At 46.8% G+C, this 27,435-nt stretch overlaps 1 protein-coding gene across 2 annotated transcripts; it reads right to left on the reverse strand.

The window, feature by feature from the left end:
• Positions 1-301: 301 nt before the first annotated feature.
• PPP1R7 (protein phosphatase 1 regulatory subunit 7) lies at positions 302-27,435 on the reverse strand. Of its 2 annotated transcripts, XM_044667671.1 has the most exons (11): positions 27,364-27,435; positions 24,700-24,828; positions 18,662-18,664; positions 17,788-17,840; positions 16,027-16,092; positions 12,559-12,689; positions 11,562-11,724; positions 9,290-9,406; positions 7,110-7,214; positions 3,416-3,502; positions 302-671 (listed from the first exon to the last, which is right to left on the reverse strand). In XM_044667671.1, the coding sequence occupies exons 1-11, from the start codon at positions 27,416-27,418 to the stop codon at positions 495-497; spliced, it is 1,086 nt and encodes a 361-aa protein (XP_044523606.1). In that variant the 5' UTR covers positions 27,419-27,435; the 3' UTR covers positions 302-494. The 2 variants fall into 2 exon arrangements, with proteins under 2 accessions (XP_044523606.1, XP_044523605.1); XM_044667670.1 differs by lacking the exon at positions 18,662-18,664.

Here is a 27,435-nt window from a genome sequence, read left to right on the forward strand (position 1 = left end):
AAGATGTCGGCCGGGGAGAAAAACCACGTGTGAAAGCAGGGACGGGTAAAGAGGAAACATGCAGGTCGGGCAGGTACCCCTCGGAGCAGTCTTTGGCCAGAACTGTGTGTTTTACTGTTCGCGTCAATGAGGCTTGAAGGTCAATGAGCTAAGTGAGGGGGAGGACTGCCACCCCGGAGGGTCCTGGGTTTCGAGCCCAGCGGCCGTGCCCTGGTCCCCCAAACCATGCAATATACGCCCCATGCACTCTGGATGACTGAAAGGTTCTGCTGGAAAAATCAACAACTCGGGACTAGAAAACATGGTGTTGCAAGATTTAATAATAATAACATCTCAAAACCAGTAAGAGGGTGCGTCATACACATTTATGTGATCAGTCAGTGGTTTTCTATTGGCCATTTGATTTGTAGATGTTGGTAAATTGGAGATTTCGGGAGCAAGAGGTGGATTAAAAACCCGTGGCAGGGGCACTGCTTTGAGGAGGGGAAGGAGATTTAGAACCGCACGAATGTGGCATCGATTTGCCGGATGGTGGGGAGGGCAAGCATGATTTTCCGTCGATACTGGGGGTCTTTCTGCAGAGGGTTCCGCTCCAAGTAAACTGTTTCGAGAAGCTTGGCCCCCTTTAATTCATCCAAGTCACTCCAGCTCTCAATGAGATTGTCATTCATCTGTGAATTGCATGCACATGAAAAAATCTTGTTAAAAGGCCCCAGGGAGCAGTGCAAGCCCATGGAGCATAATTGATGCAGGTGGTGATTCAGAGCTCTAGAGGCCCGGCCTTCCGAGCAGCCTGGCCCAGCTTCCTGCTAGCCCTACACAGGCCCTGACTGCTCTGCAGAAGTGACTAGAGAGAGAAGCCCTCCTGCCCAGGAGGCCTGCCACCTGCTCATTCATCCCATTAATTGAGAGGCATTTTTCCACATCCAGCATCAGAGGAAGGAAGGGCAAGACCCAAAAGAAATGTAAATCCATGGAATCCACCGACTTGTTCAAGACTTTTCCCCCAAATAGCCAATGACTGGTCAGGTGTTTCTCAGGCTAGAACACTTGCCCACCAAAAGAAAAGGCATCCTCCCCTTGATGGCCCCTAAGGCTGCCCTGACTGCCCACCCTTGTGAAGGCCCCCACCTGCCCTCCAGGCCTGGAGCTGCCAGGTCACCAGCCTCTGACCTAGAACCCGCCCCCTCGTCCTGCACATCTCTACAGGAAGGAGCCTGAACCTGGGGCCAGGACGGGGCTCTCTCTGAGCTTCCTTTGGCAGTAAAAGGCCCTCTGATAAAGTGGGCAAGGGTATCCTGAGAAACACGGCTTCCCACCCAGCTCAGCTTCTGAATCCTGCAAGAGAGGCCCTGCCCCCAGCTAGAGCGAGGCCCCAGAGAGAGGAGAGGGAAAGGGAGGGATCAGGAAAACGGAACCCTTGCTTGTCCTATGCTCATCTCTACCTGAAATATCTCTGTAGCCAGGATGGAATTCTGTGGCATTACCTTGGCGCTTACATTAAGGCCCTTGGTTTAGGGTGCTGGGAAGGGTCTGAAGGACTCACACAGCGTTTACATCTGGAATCATGATTCCTATATCAATCAATAAACAAAAAATTCACTCTTTTAAGTGGGCTTCATCCCTCTCCACAGAGCCCCTAGTGAACGGGAATAAAAACAGGGGGCTGGGCCTCTTCCTCTGGAGAAGACTGGTGCATTAGAAAGGGGCAGCAAAGTTGGAAAATTAGAGGGACTTCCTACACCAGGACCACAGGAGTCCACAGGAGGAAGGCGGAGATCGCCACACAGACCCAAGGGCTTAGAACATCATCTCCGTGGCCTTTCTGCTGAGCCACAATTTGTCCCCACAGAACTAAGGCTCTCTTGGACCTTCAATGTGTACATACTCTACTAACCTTCAAAGGGAGATGTGGCCTTTCCATTCTGCTACCACACAAGATGGGTTGGTGGGGGGACTGGGAAGTCTTTTCACCGAACATCCCTAAAAGCTTTGGGTGTGGGGGCAGCTGGGTGGCTCTGTAGATTGACAGCCAGTCTAGAGATGGGAGGTCTTAGGATCAAATCTGGCCTCAGACACTTCCTAGCTGTGTGACCCTGGGCAAGTCACTTAACCCCCAATGCCTAGCCCATACCACTCTTCTGCCTTGGAACCAATTCCAAGTATCGATACTAAGATGGAAGATAAGGGTTATAAAAAAAAAAAAAAAGCTTTGGGTGTTACTTACTCCACCCTCCTCTGAGAAAGGTTCCCTCACCCCTAAGGGTGTAGTTTGTATCTGATGACAGGCTTAATAAAGGGGGATTTAGAATCCTAGCCTGGGGTGCTGGGAGAGGGAGTCTGGGCCAACAAAACAATCAATGAAATCCTAGTTCCCCCTGCAGAGCTGACAACGGGTTCTAGGAACAGTCACGAGGTTGTTACCCCCAAACACTCCTGGCCAGACACCCAAGCAGGTGCCTGTGAGAGGAGCCGACTCCCTGCTAAGCTCCCCTTCTGTGCTAGGTCAGGCAGCTGTGCCTATTTGGCTCCATGCCCTGCCATGCATTATATGGAAGAGTTCCTGGCTCTGGGGATTCTCCACGAAGGCAAGGCCTAAAAACAAGCTCTTGAGGCCATTCATGCCACTGGTCCTCATTCCTTCCTGCACAGACTTGACCTGGAGGGGCTTTCCTGGGTTCCTAAGGCCCCCTGCTTGAAGATGCCTAACTTCTGTGACCCAGGCTTTCCAGGCCTGGGTTCCTGACTCATGGCCAAGTTTCTCTTGTGTCTGGGGTCCTTCTGATCCAATTTGGAGAGTCTCAGTTGTGATTCTATCTTCTCCTTGCCCATAACTCAGCCCGTGCCAATCCTCTATCCCCTGCCAGTGAAGGCCTGGCCGTGGCTTCCACAAAATATAACTCCTCGTTCCCTGACCCCTTGCCAAGGAGTCCTTGTTATCCCTGAGGCTTCTCAGGGTCTCCACAGCCTCCCTAGGGTCCTGACCTGCTGCATCCTTTGTTGCCCAAGTCCCATACCCAACAATAAGGAACCACAATGTTTCCAGGATGGAGGAGAAAAAGGAAGGGCTGGCTCTTAAGACTGCCCAGCGCGGAAGATAGGTGGTTCAGCATTGTCCCCCTGAGAGGAGAAGCAGACACATCTTAGAGGACCTCTCAGGGAAAGAAGAAGAACCCTTCACAGCACTGTCGGTGAAAAGGGCCCGGGCTCCCAATCCTTCTGAGATACTGGAGTGGTGCTCTTCAGGACGTCTGGCTATTGTCTGAAGCCTGGGAATCCTGTTTTTAGCTAGCTGATATTTTGACCGTCATGGGATCTGGCCTCCAGACGTCCTGCCCCCAGCACGAGCTGATAACAGACCCATAGAGATGAACCCTTTTTCAACACAAACCATTCTAGCAAGACACCAACTTACCCAGAATTCTTGGAGTTCTGTGAGGTGGCTGATGTTTTCAATCTTTTTGATTCTATTTGATGCAATGTCCAGCATTGTGAGTTTGTTCTAAAACAAGGAGGGGACATTTTAGTACCAGCTACCTTGGCTGCCTAAGTGTGTGGTGAAGGAGACCCTGGCTATGCTCCCTACTCTCTGAGGGCTTTCAAGAGGTCGAAGGGTGGGGACTATGATGTGGGCTAGTCGGGGGAGCCCATGCAAACACACATCACAGTTGACTGGATACTGCTGGGGAATCGACAATGCAGAAAGCAGCATCACGAGCAGGCACCCAAGCGGCTGGTGTGCACAGCCCATTCCAGAGTCAGGCTCTGCCATCCTCTGCCAAGGCTGTGGAGTTGTAAGCTCTAAAGCTGAAGGAGAGGACTGGCAGAAGGGAGTTCAAGTGTGCGCACATGCACGCACACACACACACACACACCCAAATAGGAGTTTTTAGTGAACTCACTACTGGCTCACTCCCCAGACTTCAAAATTAAAGCTGGTCTCTGCTGGGCAGCAAACCCCAAGAAAAAAAATATTCCTGCTATCTCTAGTCAAGGGATCCTCTTCTGCTGTCTTGAGGGTTCAGCTGAGTTTTGAGGTAAATTTAAAAAAAGAAAATCTCAAAACAAATTCCAAATCCCCAAGCTACCCTGCCACTGGAGCTCAAAATGGTGGAGGTGTCACTGGTCAGTAATGGTCATTACCACTTGTTGTGGTACCACTGGGGGGGACAAAGCCCTCTCCCAACACCATCCCATTCAAGTCTCCCAGCCACCACTGGGATTCTTATTCCCACTTTGGATGAGAAAGTCAAGGGACATCTCAGAGAAGAGCAACTTTAGAGCAGCTGGAGGCAGGGTCTGGACCTGAATCTCTGGGGAATGGGGTCCAGGATTGTCCAGGATAAGCTATAGGTTAACCGTGTCTACATATTCCCAGCAACGTTTCAGAGCAGGATGTGATTACCTGAGGCACCTTTCACTTTGTATTCCATGGGGAAACTGAGTCCCCCAGGGCTGATAGGAATGTATGAAGATTAAGGCTGGCAAGAATATCTCACCATGTTCGCACAACCACCCTGGGAGTTAGCTTTGATGTTAGCCCCATTTTATAGTAGGGAAACTGAGGCTGAGAGATAGTGAGTGACCTGGCCAGGGTCACATGGCATGATGCTCTAATGTTTCTACTTTGAGATGTGAGAGCAGTAATTTGGGGGTAAAACAAAAAGCTGAAGTCTGAGGGCATGGGGCCTAATTTGGGCTGGACCTGACTAGATCATCTCTTATATCCTCCAAGTTTCAGTTCAAGGGTCTGGGCTCACTTTGGAGAGCTCAGTTTTTGCAGACAATGAGGCTAGAAGCTGACCTGTGGGGTAAAGAGGAACGAGAGGATTGGAAGTGGAGGCACCAACTGTCTCAAAGCCTTTGCAAAGAGCAGAAGGCAGTTGGTTAGTGGGGATGGAAGGGTCGAGTGGGCAGACATGGGCATGTCTGTAGGGAGTCAGGAATGAGCAGGGGAGAGGGAAAGATTGAAAGCAGGTGAAAAGGTGGGGATGATGGGAAAGGGGGTGAGGGAGCAGGGATCTGTTGGAGATGGGATAGAAAGAGATCACTGAACAGGTAGAGGGGTGAACATTGGTCAGGAGTAAGACCACTTTATCATGAGAGACAGGGATGATGGAGGAAAGAGGGGTGAAGGCCCCTTTGTAATGGGAGATGAGGAAGAGAGAAGTGGCCTCGATTCGTTCTAAAAACTGAAGCAAAGATCTCAGCTAAGAGGTGAGGTGGAGAGGGAGCCATGGGAGGCATGAGGAGGGATAAGGAGGTCTGGAAGTACCACGGTGGAGTGAGCTGATGGGGGAAAGCAGAAGCTATCTTGCAGCAGTGAGACCTAGATGAGATTACAGAACATGCATTTAGAGTGGACCCAGTCAGAGTGGTTTTCTACATAGGTGAAATGTGCAGAGAATTACTCAGGAAAGGCAGCCATAGACTACAGTCAGAAGTCAGGTTCTGAAGGGCTCGCTCACATTTCCAGAGTGCTGTGGGGCACCAGCAGCAGCTCTAGTGTTTTCATCCCCATTGTAGACATAAGGGCACTGGGGCTGGCAAAGGCTGATTGAGGGGACCACGGCCATGTTGCTGAGCTCAAAACTTAGGCCTGAGGTTTCTGCAGCTGACTCTGACACTTCCTAAGGAATCATGTGGCTTCTCCAGGTCTAGTTCTGATGTGGCCTGGCCACAGGAGCAAGTTCCCCAACCACCTGGAGTGTGAGCTTCTCATCCATAAATTGGGGCCATCTATGCAGGCACTCTCTTAATGTACAGGGTTGTTGGGAAGAATTCCCTTTGTCATTCTCACAGAAGCTGGAGGCATGGAAGATAGAGCACTGCTAGGCCAGGAATTCTCATCTTCCTGGGTTCAAATCCAACTTCGGACACTTACTAGCTGTGTGACCCTGGTCAAGTCACTTCATTTTATTGGCCTCAGTTTCCTCATCTGGAAAATGTGCTGGAGAAGGAAATGGTAAACTACTCTAGTATCTCTGCCAAGAAAATTCCAAATTGGGGGGACAAGGGGAGTTGTCATGAAGAGTCAGCCATGACTGAAATGACAACCACCACAACAATCACTACTGGACTGAAAACCCTGGACAAGACCACTGGTGTGGCTCCAGCACACTGCTCTTCCTTCTTCTGAGCAGTCGTCAATGAAGGAACCCTATATCTCCGTTTCTTTTTGGACATGGCCACATCCTTATCTACTTCATTATTATTATATATTAGACTACAAGCTCTGGGTGAGTTGGGACTGTTCCATTCACTGTATTGGTATCTCCAGTGAGGACAGAGCCTGGCCTACAGAGGGTACTTGATCAGTGTCTGCTGACTGGTTAATTCTGCCATGTGGTCTGCCCACGGTGAGATGGAAGGCCACAGAGGCTTCTTCTGCTGGAATCTACTTCATTTTCAGGATCAACTGCAATTTCTGTGGTTTCTCAGAAGGAACTGCATGGAATTTCAGTGTCATCGCTCCGGGCCAAGACCTTGTGTCCAGATGACCTTGAGAGCAACCTGGCAGCTCTCCCCATGTCACCCCTTCCCAATTCTGTCCTGAAATGTCATCAAGACTAATACTAACGCAATGCTTTTCAGCAAGATTCTATGCTGCTCAGAGCCTAGAATGTTCCTCTGCACTTGCTGCATCAAGTCCAAACTGCTCAGAAGCACTGTGTGTGCATGGGACTCTATTCTAATACAATCCTGGGAAGTTAGGCATTATCTTCCATAGAGTTCAGCCCTTCTGGGAAGGGCAAAGGGAAGGAAAAGGGGTTGGAGGTGCTTTTATTTCTCCTATCTTAAGGCTGAGGAAACTGAGGGAGACATTGGTTTATGTGGCTTGTCCGGGGTCACACAGTCAGTAATTTTTGGATTTGAACTCAGGTCTTCCTGCCATGAGCAAAGAAGGAAAAGGATGGCACTAGACAGTGCTGGAGGGGTTGTGGGAAGGCAGGCCCCTATTGCATTGGGGAGCTGAGAAGACAGCAGATAGCCAAGAAGGCTATGTCGGACCAACTAGTCTCCAGAGAGAAGGGGCCATTTGGTGTGGGAAATGAGAAGGCAGATGGTTCCCCTCCTGTATGCCGCCCCCCAGCCCTGGGGCTACTTACATTGTTTTCCAGGCCCTCAATGACCTCAATGCCATTGTGACTGAGGTACAGTTCTCGAAGGTTCACCAGGTTCTGGAGGCCTTCAATTTTGGTTAGCCGGTTACTCTGCAGTTGGAAGAAGGGAAGGGCCCGTAAGTTACTTTCCAGACCTCAAACTACATTGGAAAGTGGCAGTGATCCACACCCCCTGGGATTGGTTAGAAACAGAGAGGGAGATGTGTGGAATAGGCTAGATCAGGGAGAATCAGAAACCATGGAATTCAATAACCCAGGGCTTGATAAATTTGTAAGAAGACTGGCACATTAGAATTAGGCCATTACCTTATACCATACTGCCTAATCCATTCTAAATGGATACTAAATGGATCAGCAAAGAGATAAAAAGAGAAACAGGTCATAGGTCTCTCAATGCTCTGGGAAGGTGATATCTTCTTAAGAAAGAGGGGGAAAAGTAATTATGGAAGATAAAATAGGTAACTGAAATGGCAAGACTTCTGCACAAACAAAATTAATGCCTAGGATAAGAAAGGAAAAATCTGAATGGGAAAAAAAAATCTAGAGGCATGTGTGTATTTATGTATGTTCCTCCAATGCTCTAAATCACTAATAATAAAGGAAATGCAAACCAGAACAACCCTGCAAGTTAGTAAAGATGTAAAATGGCAGGAACAGTCAATGGTGAAGGGGATGTGGTACAACAGACATGTTCTTGCTTTGCTGGTGGAGCTACGAATCAGTACAACCATTCTTAATGGAAATTTAGAATTATGCAACTAAAATGATGAAAATATTCAGACCTAGAGACTGCATTATTAAGGCTTCTACCCCAAAGGGCCATGGGCAAAAGAGTTTCCATGTAAACCAAAATATTTAGAGCAACACTTTTTGTGATGATAGTGAACTTCTGGAAACAAAGTGGATGCCCATCAATTGGGGAATGGGTCAACAACTGTGATTCATGAATGGGAACATTATTCTATCATAATTAGTGAGAAATGTGATGAGGGTGGTTCAATTCACATAGTTTTGGGTTTTTCTTTTAAATCTATTTAATATACTGAATGGCTCTCTAGGAGGGAGAGTTACTAGGAGAAAATAAAGAGATGTCAAAAAAGACATCAACAAAAACTTACTAAAAAAACAGTTATTGAAAATACATGAGGAGTTTGCCTTGGGGGGAGAAAAAGAAAACACAACTCAAATTTGAAGATCATTCCTAAAGGAAGTCCTAATCATGTGGACCAGAGATCCAATGCACTGAAACCCCATCAGCCCAGGAGCTGGACACAAATCAGAACCAAGGATTTAGAATTGTAGCTTCTGATGACTAGGGCACAAAATGAACCCAAAGGAGTGAAACTTCAGTGGGAGGACAGAAAGAGCTGGGAATGAACCAAGTGTCTGCATCATGGATCCCTTTTAAAGGAATCTATTTTGAAGCCCATCATAGTGGAAAGGACTTTCCTTTCACTGGGCTGGGGTTCAAATCTCAGGCCCTCCCTGGCTCTCCTTTTCAAAGAACATGGTTAAACACGAAGGTCTCTTAGCTATAGTGACAATCCCAGGGGCTCCAAAAGGGGTCCTTAGGGGATTTGCTTTAAGGAAGAGATAAGAATGGTTCATAATTAGCACACTGCTTGCATCCAAATTATGCTTAAATAACTGAAATATTTACTTTAACTTATCTGCCAAGTAACCTCCCACTCCCTGTCCTTCACAGGCTAGAATTAAGGTTATTTCTGGACCTCCTGCTCCCCACTCCCCACATTCAAAAGCAGTTAATTCTCTAACCCCAGTAGCATGAGTCAATCCTGTGGTATAGGTGGGCCCTTTTCTCCCAACAGTCCTGTGGTGTGGTGCCTCCCTTGGTACCTTGCAAACACTAAGAACCTAGTAATTTTTTTAAAAACTGTTTTGAGAGGCCGGGGCTCTGCAGAGAGAGTGAGCAGCAGGAGAAGGCCATAATGGAGAACTCTGAGTTAAGAGTTATACACATATAAGGAAGGAAACCCACAATGATAACTTGTGAAAACTGCCAAATGGACTCAACAATTCAAGTCCTCTGATGCTGGAATCCAAAGATTCATGCATGAAGACCCTGACAAAAAGAGCCAACAGGCCCTGCCAAGTCCCCTAATCCCGCCCCTTGTCAGAGCTGGGACCCCCTTTCCGTCCTGTACCTGCATGCTGAGCACAGTTAGATTGGTGAGGGCATCCAGGTTCTGGAGCTTGGTGATCTTATTCTTCCCCAAGAACAAACTGTCAAGGTTGGTCAAGCTGTCGATGTTTTCAATGGCCTGTGAAAGGGACAAAAGGAGCTGGTTGTTCTGTTCTTCCGACTCCAGGCCCCACAAGATAGGAGAGCCTGCACTGGGTATCACTTCTGTGAGCCTCAGTTTCCTTGTCTGTGGCATGGATCCCTCTGGCACTGTGGTGAAGCCTATGGTTCTGTTCTTAGAATAAAGACTTTAAGATCGCAGGAGACTAATTAAGAGTGAGAAAGATTTTTTTTTTTTTAATTTTAAACCCTTAACTTCTGTGTATTGACTTATAGGTGGAAGAGTGGTAAGGGTGGGCAATGGGGGTCAAGTGACTTGCCCAGGGTCACACAGCTAGAAAGGGTCTGAGGCCGGATTTGAACCTAAGACCTCCCGTCTCTAGGCCTGGCTCTCCATCCACTGAGCTACCCAGCTGCCCCAAGAAAGATTTTTTTTTAAGTCCTTGATCCCCTGAAAAAAATCAAAAACTGCCCCTGGGGGTGGGGAGGGGTCTATGAACCTCAGGTTCAGAATTTCCAATCTAGTTTATTTTACAGATGAAGAAACTGAAGTCAAGGGCAAGGAAACTAATGTTCTTAGCATTCTACAGGGATGAGGAGCAGCGTGAGAACTGGAACCCAGGTTCTTGGACTCCAAAGCCAGGACCCTTCTCTATTAGCTGCCAGGCTGTCTTTTAAAAAACAAAAAATGCTTCCTGAGAACACAGGACGAGCATAAGCTTGGAGAGCTGGAAGCAGTTGGAGGATTGGTGCCAGAAATAAGGTAGGTGCTTCCTAAATGATGGCAGATTCACTGATTGACCAGATCCACTATTCTTTCTCAATATGCCAGATAATCAATTGTGAGTAAGAATCTCCCAGAAGAGGAGAATGAATAAATGGAGGAACGCATTCCACCACAGGTGATTGGTGCCTGTTCTAGGCCTCTGCCCTATATACCTCACCCTGGGACCACAGGATGTGTCTATAGGTTAGCAGGCTATGGAGCTACCCTGGGCCTCTCTCCAGGGGCATACAGAGAACAGAGGACAGGATATTCACTGGTCTTTCTGACATAGCGCTCCTCATCCAGAATGGGCAGATCCTGGAGAGTCAAAGGCCAAGGGCAAGCCCACTTTACCAAAGGCACCAACTTTCAACAAGACCAAAGGACACCACCTTCCTCTACCAGAGTGAGAGGAGGAATGAGGCGAGTTCTCCCCTTAGTTCTTCCATGAGGTCTCAGCGAGCCTTGGCCTAACTGCCCAACTTCCTGATGCTGGGGCTGGTGACCAAAGTGTTTGGGGGCACTAGCACAGACACTAGTCAAACAAAGAGGCTTCCCAGGAGACTGGGTCAGAAAGCAGGCAGGGTGCTTCGAGACCTGTTGATTTACTATTCTGGTTATTCTTGGTTATCACTACTATGACTGCCTAAGAGGAAGGGAGGTGTTGTAGGAGATCTCTGGGTCCTGATTCAAGCATTAGTTATTGGCATCAGAGGGGCCAGAATAAAATGAGGAGGCCCCAAGTCATCTTAGACTCTTTCTGTCAAAGACCATTTTAACAAATGGCACCAGAATTGCTCCCATCTCCATCCATTTTTAAGGGATGTGTCTAAGCCCCATCAAAGGCCTGGTCCCTGGAAGTCAGGATCAAAATGATGCCATCCGGGGAAGACACTTCTGTTCTTTTAGGAAACTCTTGTCCAACTAGCTAGGTATGTTAAGAGTGCATATTTAAGAAAATAGTCACAAACTGTCCTGGGGCTGGGGTAGAGGGGAGGACTGTATCTCAAAAGAAGCTCTGATACCCCAAAGAGACCATACTTTTAGCCCCCCCATTAAAGAAGGCAAGGCAAGGCTTGCTCTGGATTTGGGGGTGGTGGTGTGTGGGAGGGAATGGAATTAAAACTAAAATGAACTGGGAAGTGAATTGAGAAACCGACATACTTCAGGAATTCAAACTCATCTGTGGCATTTTCTAAAGTTTTCTTTGGTATTCTGTAAAGGAATAAAAGGCCAAACCATCTCTCTCGGGGAGTCTGTCCCCTTCCCTGCGCTGCTCACCAAAAGCCAAAGGAAACAAATGAGCTGAACAGCCTGGGCCCTGCCTGGGCCTGCCCTGCTACTGATCAATGGGGCCACATCAATCCTGCTGATTCTCACCCCATCTTCCTGTGGGGTCAGTACTTACCCGGATTCGGTTAGATCCAAGCTCTAGCATCTTTAGCTGCTGGAGATTACTGATGTTTTCGATTTTGTTGATTTTATTGTTTACCAGGAAGAGTTTCTTTAGACAGGTGAGCTGATCTATTCCTTCAATGTTTCGCAGAAGATTAAAAGAAATGTCTAAAGTCCTAGGACCAAAAAAAAGATGAAAACTGTTATTATTTTAATAGCAAAGGCTTTATCAATTCAAAGAAATAGGAGGGAAGCTCTGTGTGGGAAGGAATAATTCCACCCTACCCTAACCCCCCCCCCCCCAACTTGCACCCTGACTCTGCAGGAGTCCCCAAGGGCCTGAGACACGGATAGTTCCCCTGTTATCTGTTGCCAACAAAATACTCAGGGGTTGCCAATGAGAAGCCTTGAAACACCAGAGCATGTGCCAGTTTTCCCCTTGTTTTCTTGTCATACCTAAATCCATCCTAGCAACCAGTCCTGACTCAGCCTTCTGAACAAAGGGTTCCCATTCACGCCACCTAGGATCCTCCTCCAGGGCATCCTCGTGGGCTCTTGGAAGCAGTGCCAGGGACGTGCCAGCTCCAGGGGAGAGGCAGAGCTCAGTGGGCAGAGGCCTCTTAACTGGAAAGAGGCTGCTTGATAAGGTGCTATTTCAGCCACAATCACTGGATGGTTGGCATGACTGCCCACTAAGGGGTAGGGGGCTTTACGACTGGTATAGCGAAGAAGCTCTCTTACTAAAGAGATACCAGTACTGGAGGCCACTCAATAGTCATGATTCTCTGGAAGCTTATTCACTTCTCATTTGAATTAACTGCCTCATGCCAGCTCTCCAAATGGTAAGACTGGCAGCAGTGTAGCTCTTTGTCCACATGACCCCCCAAGTCCTCTCCTTCAGGAGCCCTGGGCACCAGAGCAAACCCAGTATGACCAACACAGCTGGAATCTACCTTGCCTGGCCAACTTCTTGCGGGGAGAGGAAGCTGGCAGCCCCTCCCATGACTCACTCAAGCTCTGTCAACGCCTCCAGGTTCTCAATCTTTTTGATCTGGTTGTCGTAGAGGTCCAGCTCTCGAAGGCTCTGTAACTCTTCCAAGTTCTCAATACACTTAATTAGATTCTGACGGAGACAGAGGGTCTGGAGGGTGGGACAGAAAGAAATTGAGGGGGTCAGAGGTGTCGGGAGAGTTATCGAGTGAAGAAAGGGGGCTCAGACTGTGCTTACCTCCTCCCTTTTGCTGTGAATGGTACTTGCATATTCCCAGAAACAGAAAAATATGGCATCTTTCACAGGATGGACCTACCTCCTATCTAATCACTTGCCTCCCTCAATGGACACTCTGCACTTGGGCCTCAATGGTGAGCACATGCCCACCACTTCATTCTTTCCCCATGCCAGTGATTCCAGAACCGCAGCAGTTATCATACAAAGGCAATCCCCGGTGCTACCCTCCCTGATCTTACTCCCTCCCTACCAGCGATGGCGAACCTGTGGCTCGGGTACTAAAGATGGCATGCAGAGTGCTCTCTGTGGGCACCCAGCTGACCTCCCCCCAACCCAACCCTCCCCCTCTTCACTGTGCCTGACATTGTTTCCCATCCCCTGTCTCTCTGCCCAGCAGCTCAATGGAAGCACACAGGGTGTAAGGTGGGCAGCTCACAGGCAGCAGAGCAGAGCGCTCAGGCCACTCCTGTCCCCTTCTCTACACTCACTGAGGGCCTTCTCCTCACTTCCTCCAACCCTCTGCCCAACAGCCCAATGGGAGTGCTTTCTCCCTCCCCTGTGTGGGGTAAGGCAGGTGGGAAGGAGCTCCTGCACCTAGCACTCAGTGTGAGGAAAGGGCCAGCACTCCATTTCTAAAAGGTTCGCCATCACTGCTCTATGATGAACAAACACATTTCCACCTTAAAACTCTTCCTCTCGCACTGCTAAAAACAGGGCCTCCTTGGCGACCCCATCAGGACAAGCTGAGTTTTCACCCCCCACCCCAGCCACCTGGGGGATTGAGAACTGGGTTCTCCATGCTCTGCCCCTTTCCCACTCCTACACCCAGTCTTTTTCTCCTTTCTGACTCCCATCTGATGACCTCACAACACTGCCCCCGCCCCATGCTCATGATCTGCCTCTCCACCCCACCTCGCCTCCAGACTTTCTTTCCATCCCCCTACCAAGGGCTCCGTGTGTGTGTGTGTGTGTGTGTGTGTGTGTGTGTGTGTGTGTGTGTGTGTACGTACACACAAACTCCTCAATCTGTGTTATCATTCTGCCTTTCCTCTGCCCAGGCCCCTAAGCATTCTTTGTCCTCACTGGGATCTCAGGGCTTTCCCCGGCCTTTAGTCCTCCTGCTTTTCCTAGCTCGAACCCTTGGGGAGTCATTCCAACTGAAACAGCTCTCTCCAAATTACCAATGACCTAATTGCCAAACTGAATGGCCTTCTCTCAATCTTCATCCTTCTTGGCTTCCCTCTAGTCTCTGTCAATGCTGACAACAACACTGCTTCCTCCTGGCTCTCTTGACTTGACTGACCACTCATTCCATCCTCCTTTGTGTGAATATCCTTGAGATCATGCCAAAAGGCTGAGAATGATTCAGTGATGGCCCTTTCCTTCTCTCACTCTCTAGAGGCTCAATGATCATCTCTATGAAGACCATTCTCAGAGATATTTATCAAGCTCTAACTTTTCTCCTAAGTTCCATCTTGTTCCCCACTGCCTCTTAGACTTCTCAAACTGGATGACCCACAGGCATCTTAAATTCAACATGTTCAAAACTGAATTCATTTATTCCTCCAAGCCTCCTCTCCCTAATGTCTGTTCTTGCTGACAACAGGACCATCCTCCTAGTTACCCAGGCCTGTAGCCTTGCTGTCATTCAACTCCCATATCCTATTGGCTGCCAAGCTTTGTGGCTTTCACCATCTCTTCTTTTCTCCATTCACAGACCCTCTACCCTGGTATAAGTCTTTATTGCCTCATGCAACAGTCATTGGGTCTCCTTCCCCATCCTTATTGAACGAGGGCCAGTGGCTCCCAGGAGCAAAAAGAAAACCACTGAGGGGCCTTCATTTCCTATCTTGGCCTCCTCATACACGGTTTTAAACCTGGCTTCCTTCCATATATACTCAGCAATGCAGCAACGCCAGCCTCCTCCTGACTCTGTGTACAGGCCGCCATGTGCCTGGCTTACTAGCTGTTCCCCCTCCTTGGATGGTTCTCCCTCCTCCCTACCTGGTTTCCTTTGAGACTAGGCTCCAGCCTTTTTGCCAAAGGCCTTTCTTGTCCTTTTCCACTTGTTGGTACTTTTCTCTTGTATGTTGTCTTGCTTGTTAGGATAAGTTTTTGGAAGGCTGGGACAGACCATGGTTTTGTCTTTCACCACATTCCCAGTGTATAGCATAGGGCCTGGCATGGATCTCTGGAGTCTTCTCTTCTCTCTAGATTTTCAAAACCCTGCTCTCTTCTTGTTTTCTTCTTACTTATCCAATCACTCCTTCTGTTGAGTTGCCTTTCCTGACTTTCCTCTAGATCAGTTCTCTACTTAGCCACCAAAGAGATCTCCCTAAACTCATTGTGTCTCACTATGTCCCCCAACTTAAATGAGTTCCAGTGGCTGTTATTTCCAGGATCAAATACCAAACCCTGTTCTTGGCATTCAAAGTCCTTTATAACCTGCCCCCTCCTACATTTGCAGTCTTCTTAACTTTACTCACTGACATGTACTCTTTGGTCCTGACACCAGCTTCCTGGCCAGTCCATAAACAAGCCCTTCCATCTTTTGGCCTTAGGCCTTGAATGCTCTCCCCCTTCCATTCCATCTGCCCTTCTACAGGAAGTCTTTCCCAGTTCTGTGCTTTCCCTCTGTTAATTATCTCAATGCCACCCTCGTTGATCTTTGTGGTTCAATTAATTTAATTTTTAAGAAGAGGAAAATGCTGAATACACCTTAGAGAACTCTACAAAGACAGTTATTTAAATGGCTGGCATTTCAGCCAATCATTATATAAGGGGACAGAATTTCAAAGACTGTCTCATAAAGGAACTCTATCCCTGAGTGGCCCAGCAGTCCTACCAAACAGGAAGAAGCCTTGGGGGAATGAAGTTTGAGAAGCTCTAAAGCATCTGTAGAATCTGACTGAGGCTCTCATTAAGGGGAGGCTCTTTTCTGGCCTAAACTGGAAAGAATTTCAGACATACAAGAGGATAGATTAGTGTCTCTCCCATCACCAGGTGCTCCGAGCAGTTTTCTGCTTTAGATGGGAAAGGTGAGAACCTTAGCCTGAGCACTCCAACCCCTCCACTTTACACATCACCTGGATTGTTTTAAAAAATGCAGTCTATTGGGTTTAAAGGAGTGAAGACTTCTTGATGCTGGCTAACCTTCCCTGCGAAAGGCTGTGAAAGCTGATCTCAAAGAGCACTGGCCAGCTTCTTGAGCTAACAGGGAACACTCCCAGTGATTCTGAATTGGACTTACCTTCACTTTCTTTAGGACTTCGAACCCTTCAATTTTCCCAATTCGATAATGATTTAGATCAACGTCCTGAATTCAGAAAAAGAAATCAAGCTGAGCCCCAGAGAAATGCCTGGATGCACCCTTCCCAGGACACTATCTAAAGGGGCCTGAAAAGAGGAGGATAACTGGGGAAAAGAGCAATTGTTTATTAAACATAGAGGAAAGAGAAAATGGCAGACATTTCACTGCAACTGAAGACTACCTGCTTAGTGGGCTTTAAAAATATCAGTGTGCATGTTGTAAAAGTGAAATTTGAGAAATGCCATCTAAAAGTATATATATATTTTCTATGGACACGTGGGGACCTTAAAACTACATTTCCCGTGGTCCAACGGGTTTTCTGGTTTGGTTCTTTGGGCGTAGGGATGCCTGCCTCACCACGCAGAGGACTGTTTAAATGGGAGGAGTACCAAGAACAGGGGACTGCCCTTTGGGCAGTCCAAATCAATGTAGAGACTGCCATTTGTCCATTTGAATTAGAGGTGGACCCACAGGAAGTGATGAAGGACACTATCTCTTTAAGTATGTTACTGACTTCCTGCTGAGGCAGTTGCCGACTCGAACTCGGTGCTGAAGGGTCTCTAGAGACCACAGAACGCTTACACTCTGTATTGTCATGTGGTTAAGTTAGGAGGACTTCCTTGGCCTAGCTGGGCCGCTTCCAAACTCTGCCTATCTGGCTGTTGGGCCTTGTGGCTTACAGCTTCATTTATTTAGCCTTTTAACCTTCTCTCTCCTAGTCCAGGCCTTTGGCCTGGACTAGCCTCTCCCTTTCTCTTTATTCCTACTCTTTATCTTCCAGATTATAAATAAACTCTTCAACCCGATGCTGACTTGGGTCTGATTTAATTATGGAATCAACCTGAATTGTTGATTCCTGGCGGCCACACTTTAAATATATATCTATAAATACCTAAATTTTCCCTCTTACAATGTGCACATATATGGAACTGTATGTAGATACAAATAATATCTATACATATACACACGTACATATACATGTATCTTGAGTAGAAAAACATAGCCAACAACAAACTTACGCCAGTGCTTGCAGAAGATAATACATTTCTTTCTTTTTTTCTAATTATGACTTTTCATCTTAGAATCAATACTAGTATTGGCTTCAAGGCAGAAGAGTGGTAAGGGCTAGGCAATGGGGGTTAAGTGACTTGTCCAGGGTCACACAGCTTGGAAGTACCTGAGGCCAAATTTGAAGCCCAAACCTCTCATCTCTAGCACTGAGCCACCCAGTTGCCCAAGAAGTGATACATTTCTTAAGTGACACTGACTGAATCCATTATAGTAGAGCACCTCTAAAGGATCCCAGTTGGTCATGGTTTTTCAAAAATTTCAAACTTCCCAAATAGGTTACTATTTAATAGAAGTGATTTCCTAGCTGTGGCAGTCTTACAGGGGATCTGGACTGACTGGCCTTTCCCAGAAAGCTCAACATTGATGTGTGCAGTTCACCAGTCTCAGGTTTAAAAAGCATGACATTGATTCTAGATTTTGAGTGGTTCAAAGTAGGTATCGGTGACTGTCATTAAAAGAGAATAAGAGAAATACAGGTGAGTGACACCAGTTGAGAAGCTGTGGAAGGCTCTTTCTAGGGCTAGCCAACTCCTGCCTGTCCCCCACCCTGCCCTACCCTTTTCCATCTCATCTTCTCCTGTTGGTTAGCATGAGCACTGTTACCGCCCACACCCATACAATACACATCACCTCAGCATCTTCATCCAAGTGAACAGTTTCCATATCCACAGGGAGCTCGAGGCCTACACAAAGACAAGAATGTGCTGTCAAAGTCCTGCTGCACATGGGGATGAGCACAGAGCTGGGAGGGCTGAGGGTAGCAACTCTGCCTTCTTCCCATCTCTCCCCCAATGCCTAGCACAGTGCTCCGTTCAGAGCGGTACTGAAAAAGGACACTAGAACTGTGGCCACGGTCTTTTCTGTCTTTTATTCATTCAGAATAAAAATAAATAATGATGGTGTAATTGAACTGTTTGTCCTAGTAAAAGAAATACAAACAATAGGCCCTGCCCAGTAATGCATCTCCCCCTGGAGGAGAAGAATCTGACTTTCAATAGAGAAAAGCACCCATGTGGCAGGGTTGGGGCTCCCTTATTTGCCTATTAGCTCATGAGCTCACTCATCAGTCCCAGAGAGAAGCTCTTCCCTAATTCATAGAAATGCAGAATTGGATGGTTTCCCTCTCACCCATATTGCCTTCCCTTTGGCTAATGGCAACAGCTCAGGCTCTGGGAGTGTAGACCAGGCAGAGCCCTCAGATGTTCTGGGATGGGCCCTTTATTGTTCTGGAAAGTTGCCCACATCTACACAGAACAAAACAAGGTGAGCTGCTCCTGAAGAGCACAGAAGAGATGCCCCCCCCCCCCAGAATAATTTGTCCCTACTTCTCACTTGGGAAGTGGACATTCGGGATGGGGAGTGCTAATTCAGACCTGAAAACCCATGTTGAGCCCTGTAGAACCTGCTTCAATTCCTCCTACCAGGCCTGTGCACTGGGAGAGAATCTCCCCACCAGTTGTCAAATTCATTTTACTTAATTTGCTCAACAACAACAAACCCTTACCTTCTGTCTTAGAATCAATATGGTGTATTGGTTCTAAGGCAGAAGAGTGGTAAGGGCTAGGCAATGGGGTTAAATGACTTGCCCAGACACAGCTGGGAAGTGTCTGAAGTCAAATTTGAACCCAGGATCTCCTATCTTTAAGCCTGGCTCTCCACTGACCCACATAGCTGCCCCTATTTAGTTCACTTTCCATCTAATCCTCCTTTTCCCATCTTCTATTGAAGTTGGGGATACACAAGCCATGTACAATCATAGAATCTCGGAGATGGCAGAGACCCTAAGGGTGTGCAGGTCAGTCTGCCCCCCTCCAAGCACATATTCATTAATTCCCCCCCAGCCCCCCCAGCTCCACCCACCAACTCCTTTTGGGACAGCCTGAATGATCAGGAACTTTTTATTCATACTGAACCCAATGCTGTTGGAGTCACTCCCCACAGGGCTTTAGATCAAGCAGAACTAGCCTGCTGCCTTTTCTGTGGGTCACAGCTGAGGACAGCTTGCTCACTCCTCTGCCCCCCAGTTCCCTCAATTGATCTTCACGCACATTCTGGTGTCCCTTCCTGAAGCACAGTGCCCCAAGCAGCATGCTGTCCCCCCAGCATGGCCTCTCTTACTGGAGTGCTTGGGTCATGCAGGTCCTTGTTTAGGAGGGCATCAGGAAGGGTTGTATTAATTGTTTTGTCCAATTCCCTCCATGAAATGCTTAGGAGGTCCAGCAGCAGCCCTGAGACAAGTCATTTAGGGGAAGACTAATACTGGTAGTACTTGGTTCCCTGCGGTTTCTTTTACTCACTCATCAAACACATTTTAAATGCCTGCTATGTGCACAGCCCTGAACTCAAACCTGGGTGAGATAGAAACCTGCCCTCGGGGAGGAGAGGATAAAGACAAAGACACAAACTACTCCCACCCAAATACATCAGATCAGAGAGGGCTCTGTTGGAGCTGAGGAGGCCTGGGAAAGGACAGGCAGTGGAGAGGACATGGCATTTCTGATAGCTAGGAACTGGGCAGTGAGGAGGCTGCAAGAGGGCATCCTGGGCATAAGGGACAGCTAATTCAGCAGGAAGGCCACAGGGAGCAGAGGAGGGCTGGAGGAATTGGGAAACCAGTCCTGGAGAAGGCTCAGAGGGTGCATGAGAGCCATCCCCACACCCTGAAGGGCTGCCACTGCACTGACAGATTAGCCTGGATCTATGTGGTTCTAGAGGGTACATTGGTGAGCAATGGACAGGCAGGTGTCACCGAGAGGTCAAATGAACCTTGAGAGTTGTAAGCAAGTGGGGGGCCTTGGCAGAGTCTGGCAGTTGGTCACTTCTTTTTGGGGATGGCTGGACTAGACAGCTGCTGAGGGGCCTACCGACTCTGAGTCAGGGATTTGGTGATAAGCACTATGGTCAGAACTTTAGGTAAGAAATGGACAATGGGAAGGATGATGGGGGAACATGGTCAGGGCCAGACTGTTGAGGGTTACAGTCCCAATGCAGGAATGGGGTCCATAGCATGGTGTCTGAGGGAAGACAGAAATGGGAATGTGGGCAGAAGGTGGGGCTGAAACAGAATCAATGGGACTCAGTAGTCATAGGAGTGAAAGGTCAGAGGTCCACACTAATCCCTAAATTCTTAAGACAGGAGACTTGGACTTCCAGGGGTGGAGCTAAGATGGAGGAGTAACTAGAAGAGCAGCGCAGTTTCATCCTGAAGATCCTCTCTGACCAAGAGTAAAATATCGACACAAAACGAATAAAGGTGTGAAAGAACAAACAAGGAGACTGAGTGAAACAACCTTCAAAAAAAAGAAAAACCCCAAAGGTAGGTGAGAGGGGATCAGAGCTAGCAGGAGACATGAGCGAAGAGCAAGCCAAGAGCAAAACACCTCCTCTACCCCTACACCTCACATCTGCTCTCATAGGTTCTGACCTTAAGTCCTACCTAGCCGGCAGACCCTGAAATCCTGCCAGGCAAATAGTGGCCCAAGCCAACTCACACCCTTGAAATTTCAAACCCGTGGAGAAGTCTGGAGTCTCAGCCCAGGGCAATCAAGGTTGAAGGGGACTGATCTGCTTGGGCCCAGAGCAAAGTCAGGAATCCCAGTCTGGGTTTGGGAGGAGGATATAATCCACAGTTTGGGGTGAGGACACAGTTCTCAGAGGGAGCCTCTCAGCTCCCCAGGATCTTTTGCCTAAAACTAAGGGTGGGGCTCCAGGATAGGGGCAATCAAAGGTGTCCCAGATTGAATCAAGAACCTCAAGAGACAAAAAAACTTGAGCCCAAGCCTGGAGCTAGAATTTGATTAGCACCTAACAAGATCAAGTTCAGACTAAGAACAAAAGCTTACACCCAAGGAAAGTCTTTAAGCTAGCAACTTCTCAAAGGTCAATTGAATGAGCAGGGGGAGGGAACTCAGCTCTCAGTCCTCAGACCATCTGGTAAATTAGTAATGACCCAGAAAATAAGCTGAAAATAGCATCAAGGAAGGGCTGAAGTTTAAGAGGGTACCCCATCCTTTCAGAAAACAGAGCCTACCTATAATTAGATAGGAAAAATGAGCAAACAACCAAAAAAGCATCTAATGCAGAAAGGGATAGTGAAAGCAAAGGAAAAGCAAAGGAAGGCAAAGTCCAAAAGAAAAATATGGAATGGACACAGTCTGAAAGAGCTCAAAAAAGACTTCGAAAACCAATCAAGAGAGGTAGAGGAAAACTGGGGAAGAGAAATGAAAGTGATACAAGGAAAGTAATACAAGAAGAAATGAAAGTGATACAAGAAGAAATGGGCCAATTGAAAAAGGAGAACCAAAAACTGAGAGGAAAAATAGGCCTTAAAAATCAGAATTAACCATCTAGAAACTAATGATTTCGTGAGAAATCAAGAAACAATAAAGCAGAATTAAAGGAATGAAAAAACAGAGGAAAATATGAAATATCTTATTGAAAAAACAACTGGCCTAGAAAATAGATCAAGGAGAGACAATCTGAGAATTATTGGACTACCTGATAGCCAAGATAATGGAAAAAACCTTGGATATTATATTACAAAAAATTATCAAGATAATTGGCCAGAGATCCTTGAACAAGAAAATAAAATTGAAATTGAAAGAATTCACAGATCACCTCCAGAAAAATATCCTCAAATGACAGCTTCTAGGAATATAATAGCTAAATTCAAGAGCCACCAAGCCAAGGAACCATTCAAGTACCATGGAGCTACAATCAGGATCACTCAGGACCTAGCAGCTTCTACATTAAAGGACTGTAAGGCATGGAATATGATATTCAGGAAGGCAAAAGATTTGGGTTTACAACCCAGAGTCACCTATCCAGCAAAAATGAGTATATTCTTTCAGGGGAAAAAAATGGTCATTCAATAAGATAGATTTCCAAGCATTCTTGAAGAATAAACCAGACCTAAAAAAAAAATGTGAAGGTCAAATACAAGACATAAGAGAAGCCCAGAAAGATAAATTAGAAAAAATTTAAGTGACTCATTAAGATAAAAATGTTTATATGTCTACCTGGAAAGAGGATTTTTGTAATTCTCAAAAATTACTTAGTAGTAGATAAGATAGAAAGAATTTACTCAGAAAGAGGGTGGAGAAGTAAGCTGATTATGATAATATGATGATATATGATACGATATATATGTAAATGTGATGATATGGAACGACATGTATGCATATGAGTGACATGTTAAAAAATCAATCAAGGGCTGAAAGAGAGGGTTGCTTTGAGAGAAAAGGGAAGGGAGAGATATAATGAGGTAAATTATATAACATAAAGAGGTTAGAAAAATCAATACAGAGGGGAGGATAAGGGCAATGCTTAAACTTTACTCTCATTGTAACTGGCTCAGAGAGGGAAAAATGAGTATTCAGTGGGATATAGAATTCTATCACCCTACAGGAAAGAAGAAGGGGAACAAGACAAGGGAAGGGAGGGGAGGGTAAATGAAGGGAGGGGGAACTGGAGGGGTGACAAAAAGCAAAATACTGGTAAGGAGGAACAGAGTGAAAAGGAATAGAGCAGGATCTAAAGGGGATAATACTATGGAGGGCAACACACAGTTAATAATTATAATGCTAAATGTGACTGGCATGAACTCATCCATTAAATGAAAGTGGATAACATAATGGATTAAAAACCAGAATCCTACTATATGTTGTTTGCAAGAAACACATTTGAGGCAGGGTGGCACACACAGATTCAAGGTAAAAGGCTGGAGTAGAATTTATCATGCATCATCTAAAGTAAAAAAAGCAGGAGTTGCAATCATGATACCAGACAAAGCCAAAGAAATTTATCTGATTAAAAGACAGGAAACTTGGAAGAGTTAAATGAGGAAGGGGTACCCCAGAGGCAGAAAGTGTGACTCTGGAACTTCTGAGGTTCCAGAGACACCAGGAAGGCATCTAAGCAGTGACAGCTGGAGATAAATGTACAGAGAGGTCAGAGGAGAGGGCAAAGGATCTATCCTATCTAGGAAAGGAGGAGGAAAAATGGTAGAGACCCAAATGGGGCCAATTGGGATGGCCAAAGAGAATGGACAAGAGGTGAAGGCCATGGGCATGGTTAGCCTGGGGAAGATAAAACACATGTGAGAGCACAGGACATGAAGGTGATGTCCTGTGGAATTTACTGTATTGTGTTGTATTGAATTGTATTGTATTTTTTAAAAACCCTTACTCAGGAGGACTGGACTGTATTTTACTCATCTCTATAATTCCTGTTGTGTTAGTGGAAATTTGGGATCCTTGGACTTAATATTTAGATATATGATATAAACTTCCTGTGGACGTTTAGGGGACTTGAAAACTACATTTCCCATGATTCAACGGGCTTCCTTCTTACGTGGTGACTTGAGCCAATGTAAAGCGAAGCTTAAATAGAGAGAACTTGATTGGGACACTCTCTTTTGAATGAAGCAGCCAGGAGGGCAGAAGGTAATGGGGGGCATTTGAATTAGATCTTAGCAGGTGCTTAGCAGGTGGCCTTCTTAATTACCAATATGGCTTTAAATAAACTATTAATACTTTAAAATATATCCATCTATGTCAATATTATTCATAACACTGTAATGCCTTGTTCACAGTAGGCTTTCAATAAGTATTTGGGAAATCATGATGCTTTTATAGCTAGTCAAGACCTCATGTCATTCTTAAACTTATACACACTGTTTAATGAGACATAAACACCAGAAATCTGTCCCACCACAAATCCGAGGCACTTTAATCACTGGTAGCAAAGAGTTATTAGCTAAGGAGCAATCACAGGAGTTGGCCTAAACTATTGTTCTTGACCATGTAATTTCTCCAGAGTCTGCTAATCAATGGCAGAGGACATGTGACCAGTACTTTCTTAGTAATGGGTCACTAGTCACCAGTGTATTCAAGAGATAAGCTACATAATCTTAATTTTTTTTAAAGGATGAAGAAAAACACCCCTGCTGGCTGCAAATGCCCTTTTCCTACCCTACAGTTTAACTTATTTTTGCCACCAAAGAATGTAGTATACACTTCTACCTTTCCGTGTTTCCTACAAAATCAAGGCGACTTGGAGATGTTCTCAGCCAAGGATTAAAAAATGGCCTCTATAAGACACTGGATCACTCTTCTGGAAGGGAGCTTCATTTCAAATATTATGATGCCCCAAAATCCAAGTATCAGAGTGAGGAGGAGTTGAATCAGGGCCTCCCTTCTTGAATGATATTTCCTATGACCTATTTCCCCATCTGTCCCAAGCAGTATGCTTCCAATATAAGGTTGGCCTCATGTAATGAGTCCATTTGATCTGAAACTAGACTGGTTCCTGCCATAACTACAAAAAGAGTGGCAAGCTAAGGGGGTCTCTAAAGGACCACTCCAACGGGTGAACAATTCCACTGCCTGCAGGGGAACGAGAACCATCACAAAACCCTTGTCTGACCACAGGCAGTGTGTGGGCAATCATGCCTTCTGATCTGGCCAGTTGGGCATGGGCTCTGAACCCGAGACAAACCCTCCCATGGAGCCAAGACTGGGGCCCTGGGTCGTCAGAATGTACCTTCCCCTTCTAGGTTTCCGAGGTTCTGATCATCTTTCAGACTTTGCTGACTGAGTTCTGAGACCAGATTTGCTCCATGTTTCTTTCCTTCTTCATCTCCCGACTCTTCAGACTCAACCTTTCTGTCAACTGAACAAAAACAATGTATAAAACAACAGAATCAAAAGTCACAGGGAAACATTATTGCCTACAGTAGGACAAGATACAGTAAGATCATTTTTCATTGAGAATGTTTCAACTCCTCAGTTCCCTGGAAGCCCATTCATTCTCTTTAACAGCTATAATGAGGATGAGGAAAAGCTTTGGTCCACTCTCTGCCATTGCTAGCCACGTAAATGAGGAAGAGCTCACAGGCCCACTGCGTCTGAGAAAACCCTTGGACAGAGCATTCCCGACAGCTACAAATACCGCCTAAAGTACTCAAACTGGGTTATGCTGTTCTTATCCACCCAGCTGGCTATTGCTGTTACAAAAACCTGGGGGCTGTTTATAGCTTGTGAAAACATGGTGGCCAGAGACAGATTTTCCCTTAAAGTTGTGGAGAAAAAAAATTTCATTTTCCCTTTCTGTAATTCTCTTCGTGATTTTTCTCATTTGGAAAATTTACCTAGAAATATCAAAGATGGATCAGACAGACTCCCAAACTCCCTGCTGCCTTGACATACTGTCCTTTGAATATACTGCCAGGAACAGTTTTATTTATGAATCAGAGAACTGGGTCTTTCTGTACATCTGAGCAGTCAGTTATTTTTGATGATAACAGCAGGCATTAGACTGGTGAGTTAAAGGTAGGGTGGGTGTTCTGAGTATTCTTTTCTTTCTTTTATAGAAGAGAAATCTGAGTCTCAGAGAAGGTGAATGGCCCAGGGCCACATAATTCATCTCAAGATTCCAATTTAAGCAAGCATTTATTAAAGGCCCCAGAAACACCAGTGAGGCTTTGCCTTTCTCTCCAAGTATACACTTTTGGGGCCTTTGAAGGGGGAGTTTGAGCCCCACTGGGCTTTTTTCTTTCTCACACATGGGGTGCTTTCCTGTCTGCACACTATCCAGGGTTTTTTTTTCCTTTTCCTGGCACATCCTGACTCCTCTCTCCACTTGGCAAATCCTGACCTAAAGTCCACTTCAAATGCCACCACCCTCAGTTGATCCTCAGCCCGACTACAGTTGACAGTGGGGCTGTAGTCCGATTCAATGGGAGGCATCAAATACCTACCACATGCCAGGCCCTGGAAATACAAAGACAAAAATGACTCAGTTCTTGCTTTCAAGGAGTTTATCTTGCAGGAGTGGGAGACATTTCCTACCCTAAGAGAATATATGCAAAATAGACTCACAGTCACTAGGGAGACAGAAAACACTAATGGGGGAATGAAGGCAGGTTTCTTATAGATAGGTAAAGGCTAAGGTGGACTTGGGGGAAACAGTGATTCCAAGACACAAAGGGAGGATGTAAGGAGAGCTGTTGAGCTGTGAGAGAGAAACTCTGAGCCCTGGGAGGCTGTAGTGGGGTCATAATTATTTGTATCCCTATTAAATAGTAACTAAGGGGTCCATTCAGGACTATTTTTTTTTTTTTGGTACAAAATGAGGAGGTGGTCCAGGGAACTGGATGAGTGGAGAAAATCGGATTTTTAAAAAGATATTACATTTCTTGTTAGATCTGAACCATACTATAACATGGATGGCCACTGCCTCATCTGGAGACTTCTGGGTCCCAGATAAAAGTCCCTTCTCATCCATCATCCTTGATAAGTTACATTTCTTATGTAACTTTTTCTCTAGAAGAACAAAACTCCCTGCCCACACTTGGGATGCACGTGGCCTTCCTGAGCCAGCCTGCCTACCACTCTGGATGCCCTGGACACAAGCTCAGTCCTTGCTCTCCATTTCCACTGAGGGTCTTTCTCCACCTATCCCTAAATCACACAGTGTTAGCCCCCTCATGTTACAAAGAGGGAAAGAGACCTGAAGAGGTCCCTCAGCTCCTTGGGCTCTGAGGCTACTCTGTGCCCTCCCTATGGGACCCCCCCTTCACTCACTGCCTCCAGCCTTTCCTCCCCCACTCTTGAGTCTGGGTCCCAGGCTTCTCTGAAAGTCTCCTCCTGCCCAATGATCTCTCCCCTCCGGGCTGGGGCCACTGCTCAAACTCTTCTTAGCCTCGGTTTGCTCACGGTAAAAGGGAGCTAGCAGAGCCTCAATTCGATGCAGCCTTGTAGCGCCCACCGTATGCGAGGCCCTGTGCAGGTTTCCAGGTCGCATTCCACCACCTCAGGATCCAGTCCAACCTCCGCGCCTCTATCCAGGCTGTGCCCCCTCCCTCTCTTCCCCCCCCTCCCCCCCCCCAGCTAGGAATGACTTCAATCAATCAATTGAACCCTATCGATTCCCAGAGGAAGCCCACCCCAAGGGATGGGGGCTCGGTTCCTTCAGGGTCCGCTGACGGGTGCCTCGGGTTCCCCTGCTGCAGAGCTTCGCCGTCCCCGCCCCTACTTGCATATGCCCTGTCCTCAGTTTCCCCGTCTGGAAGGTGGGCCCTAAGGGGGACAGGGCGCCGGGCCTAGGCCACGGCACAGCGAGCGGGCTCGGCCCACGCGCGGTCAGGGTGGGAGTCCCGTCCAGCCCTGCTTCCCCGGGGTCGCCTCCCCCGCAGAGGCCGCTCACCCTCCATCATCTCCTGCGACGGCTGCTGCAGCCCCGCGCCGCCCCCCGACGCCATGTTGGTGGCTCTTCCCT

Source organism: Gracilinanus agilis, chromosome 3, assembly GCF_016433145.1.
Source record: "Gracilinanus agilis isolate LMUSP501 chromosome 3, AgileGrace, whole genome shotgun sequence".
Lineage (NCBI taxonomy): Eukaryota > Metazoa > Chordata > Mammalia > Didelphimorphia > Didelphidae > Gracilinanus > Gracilinanus agilis.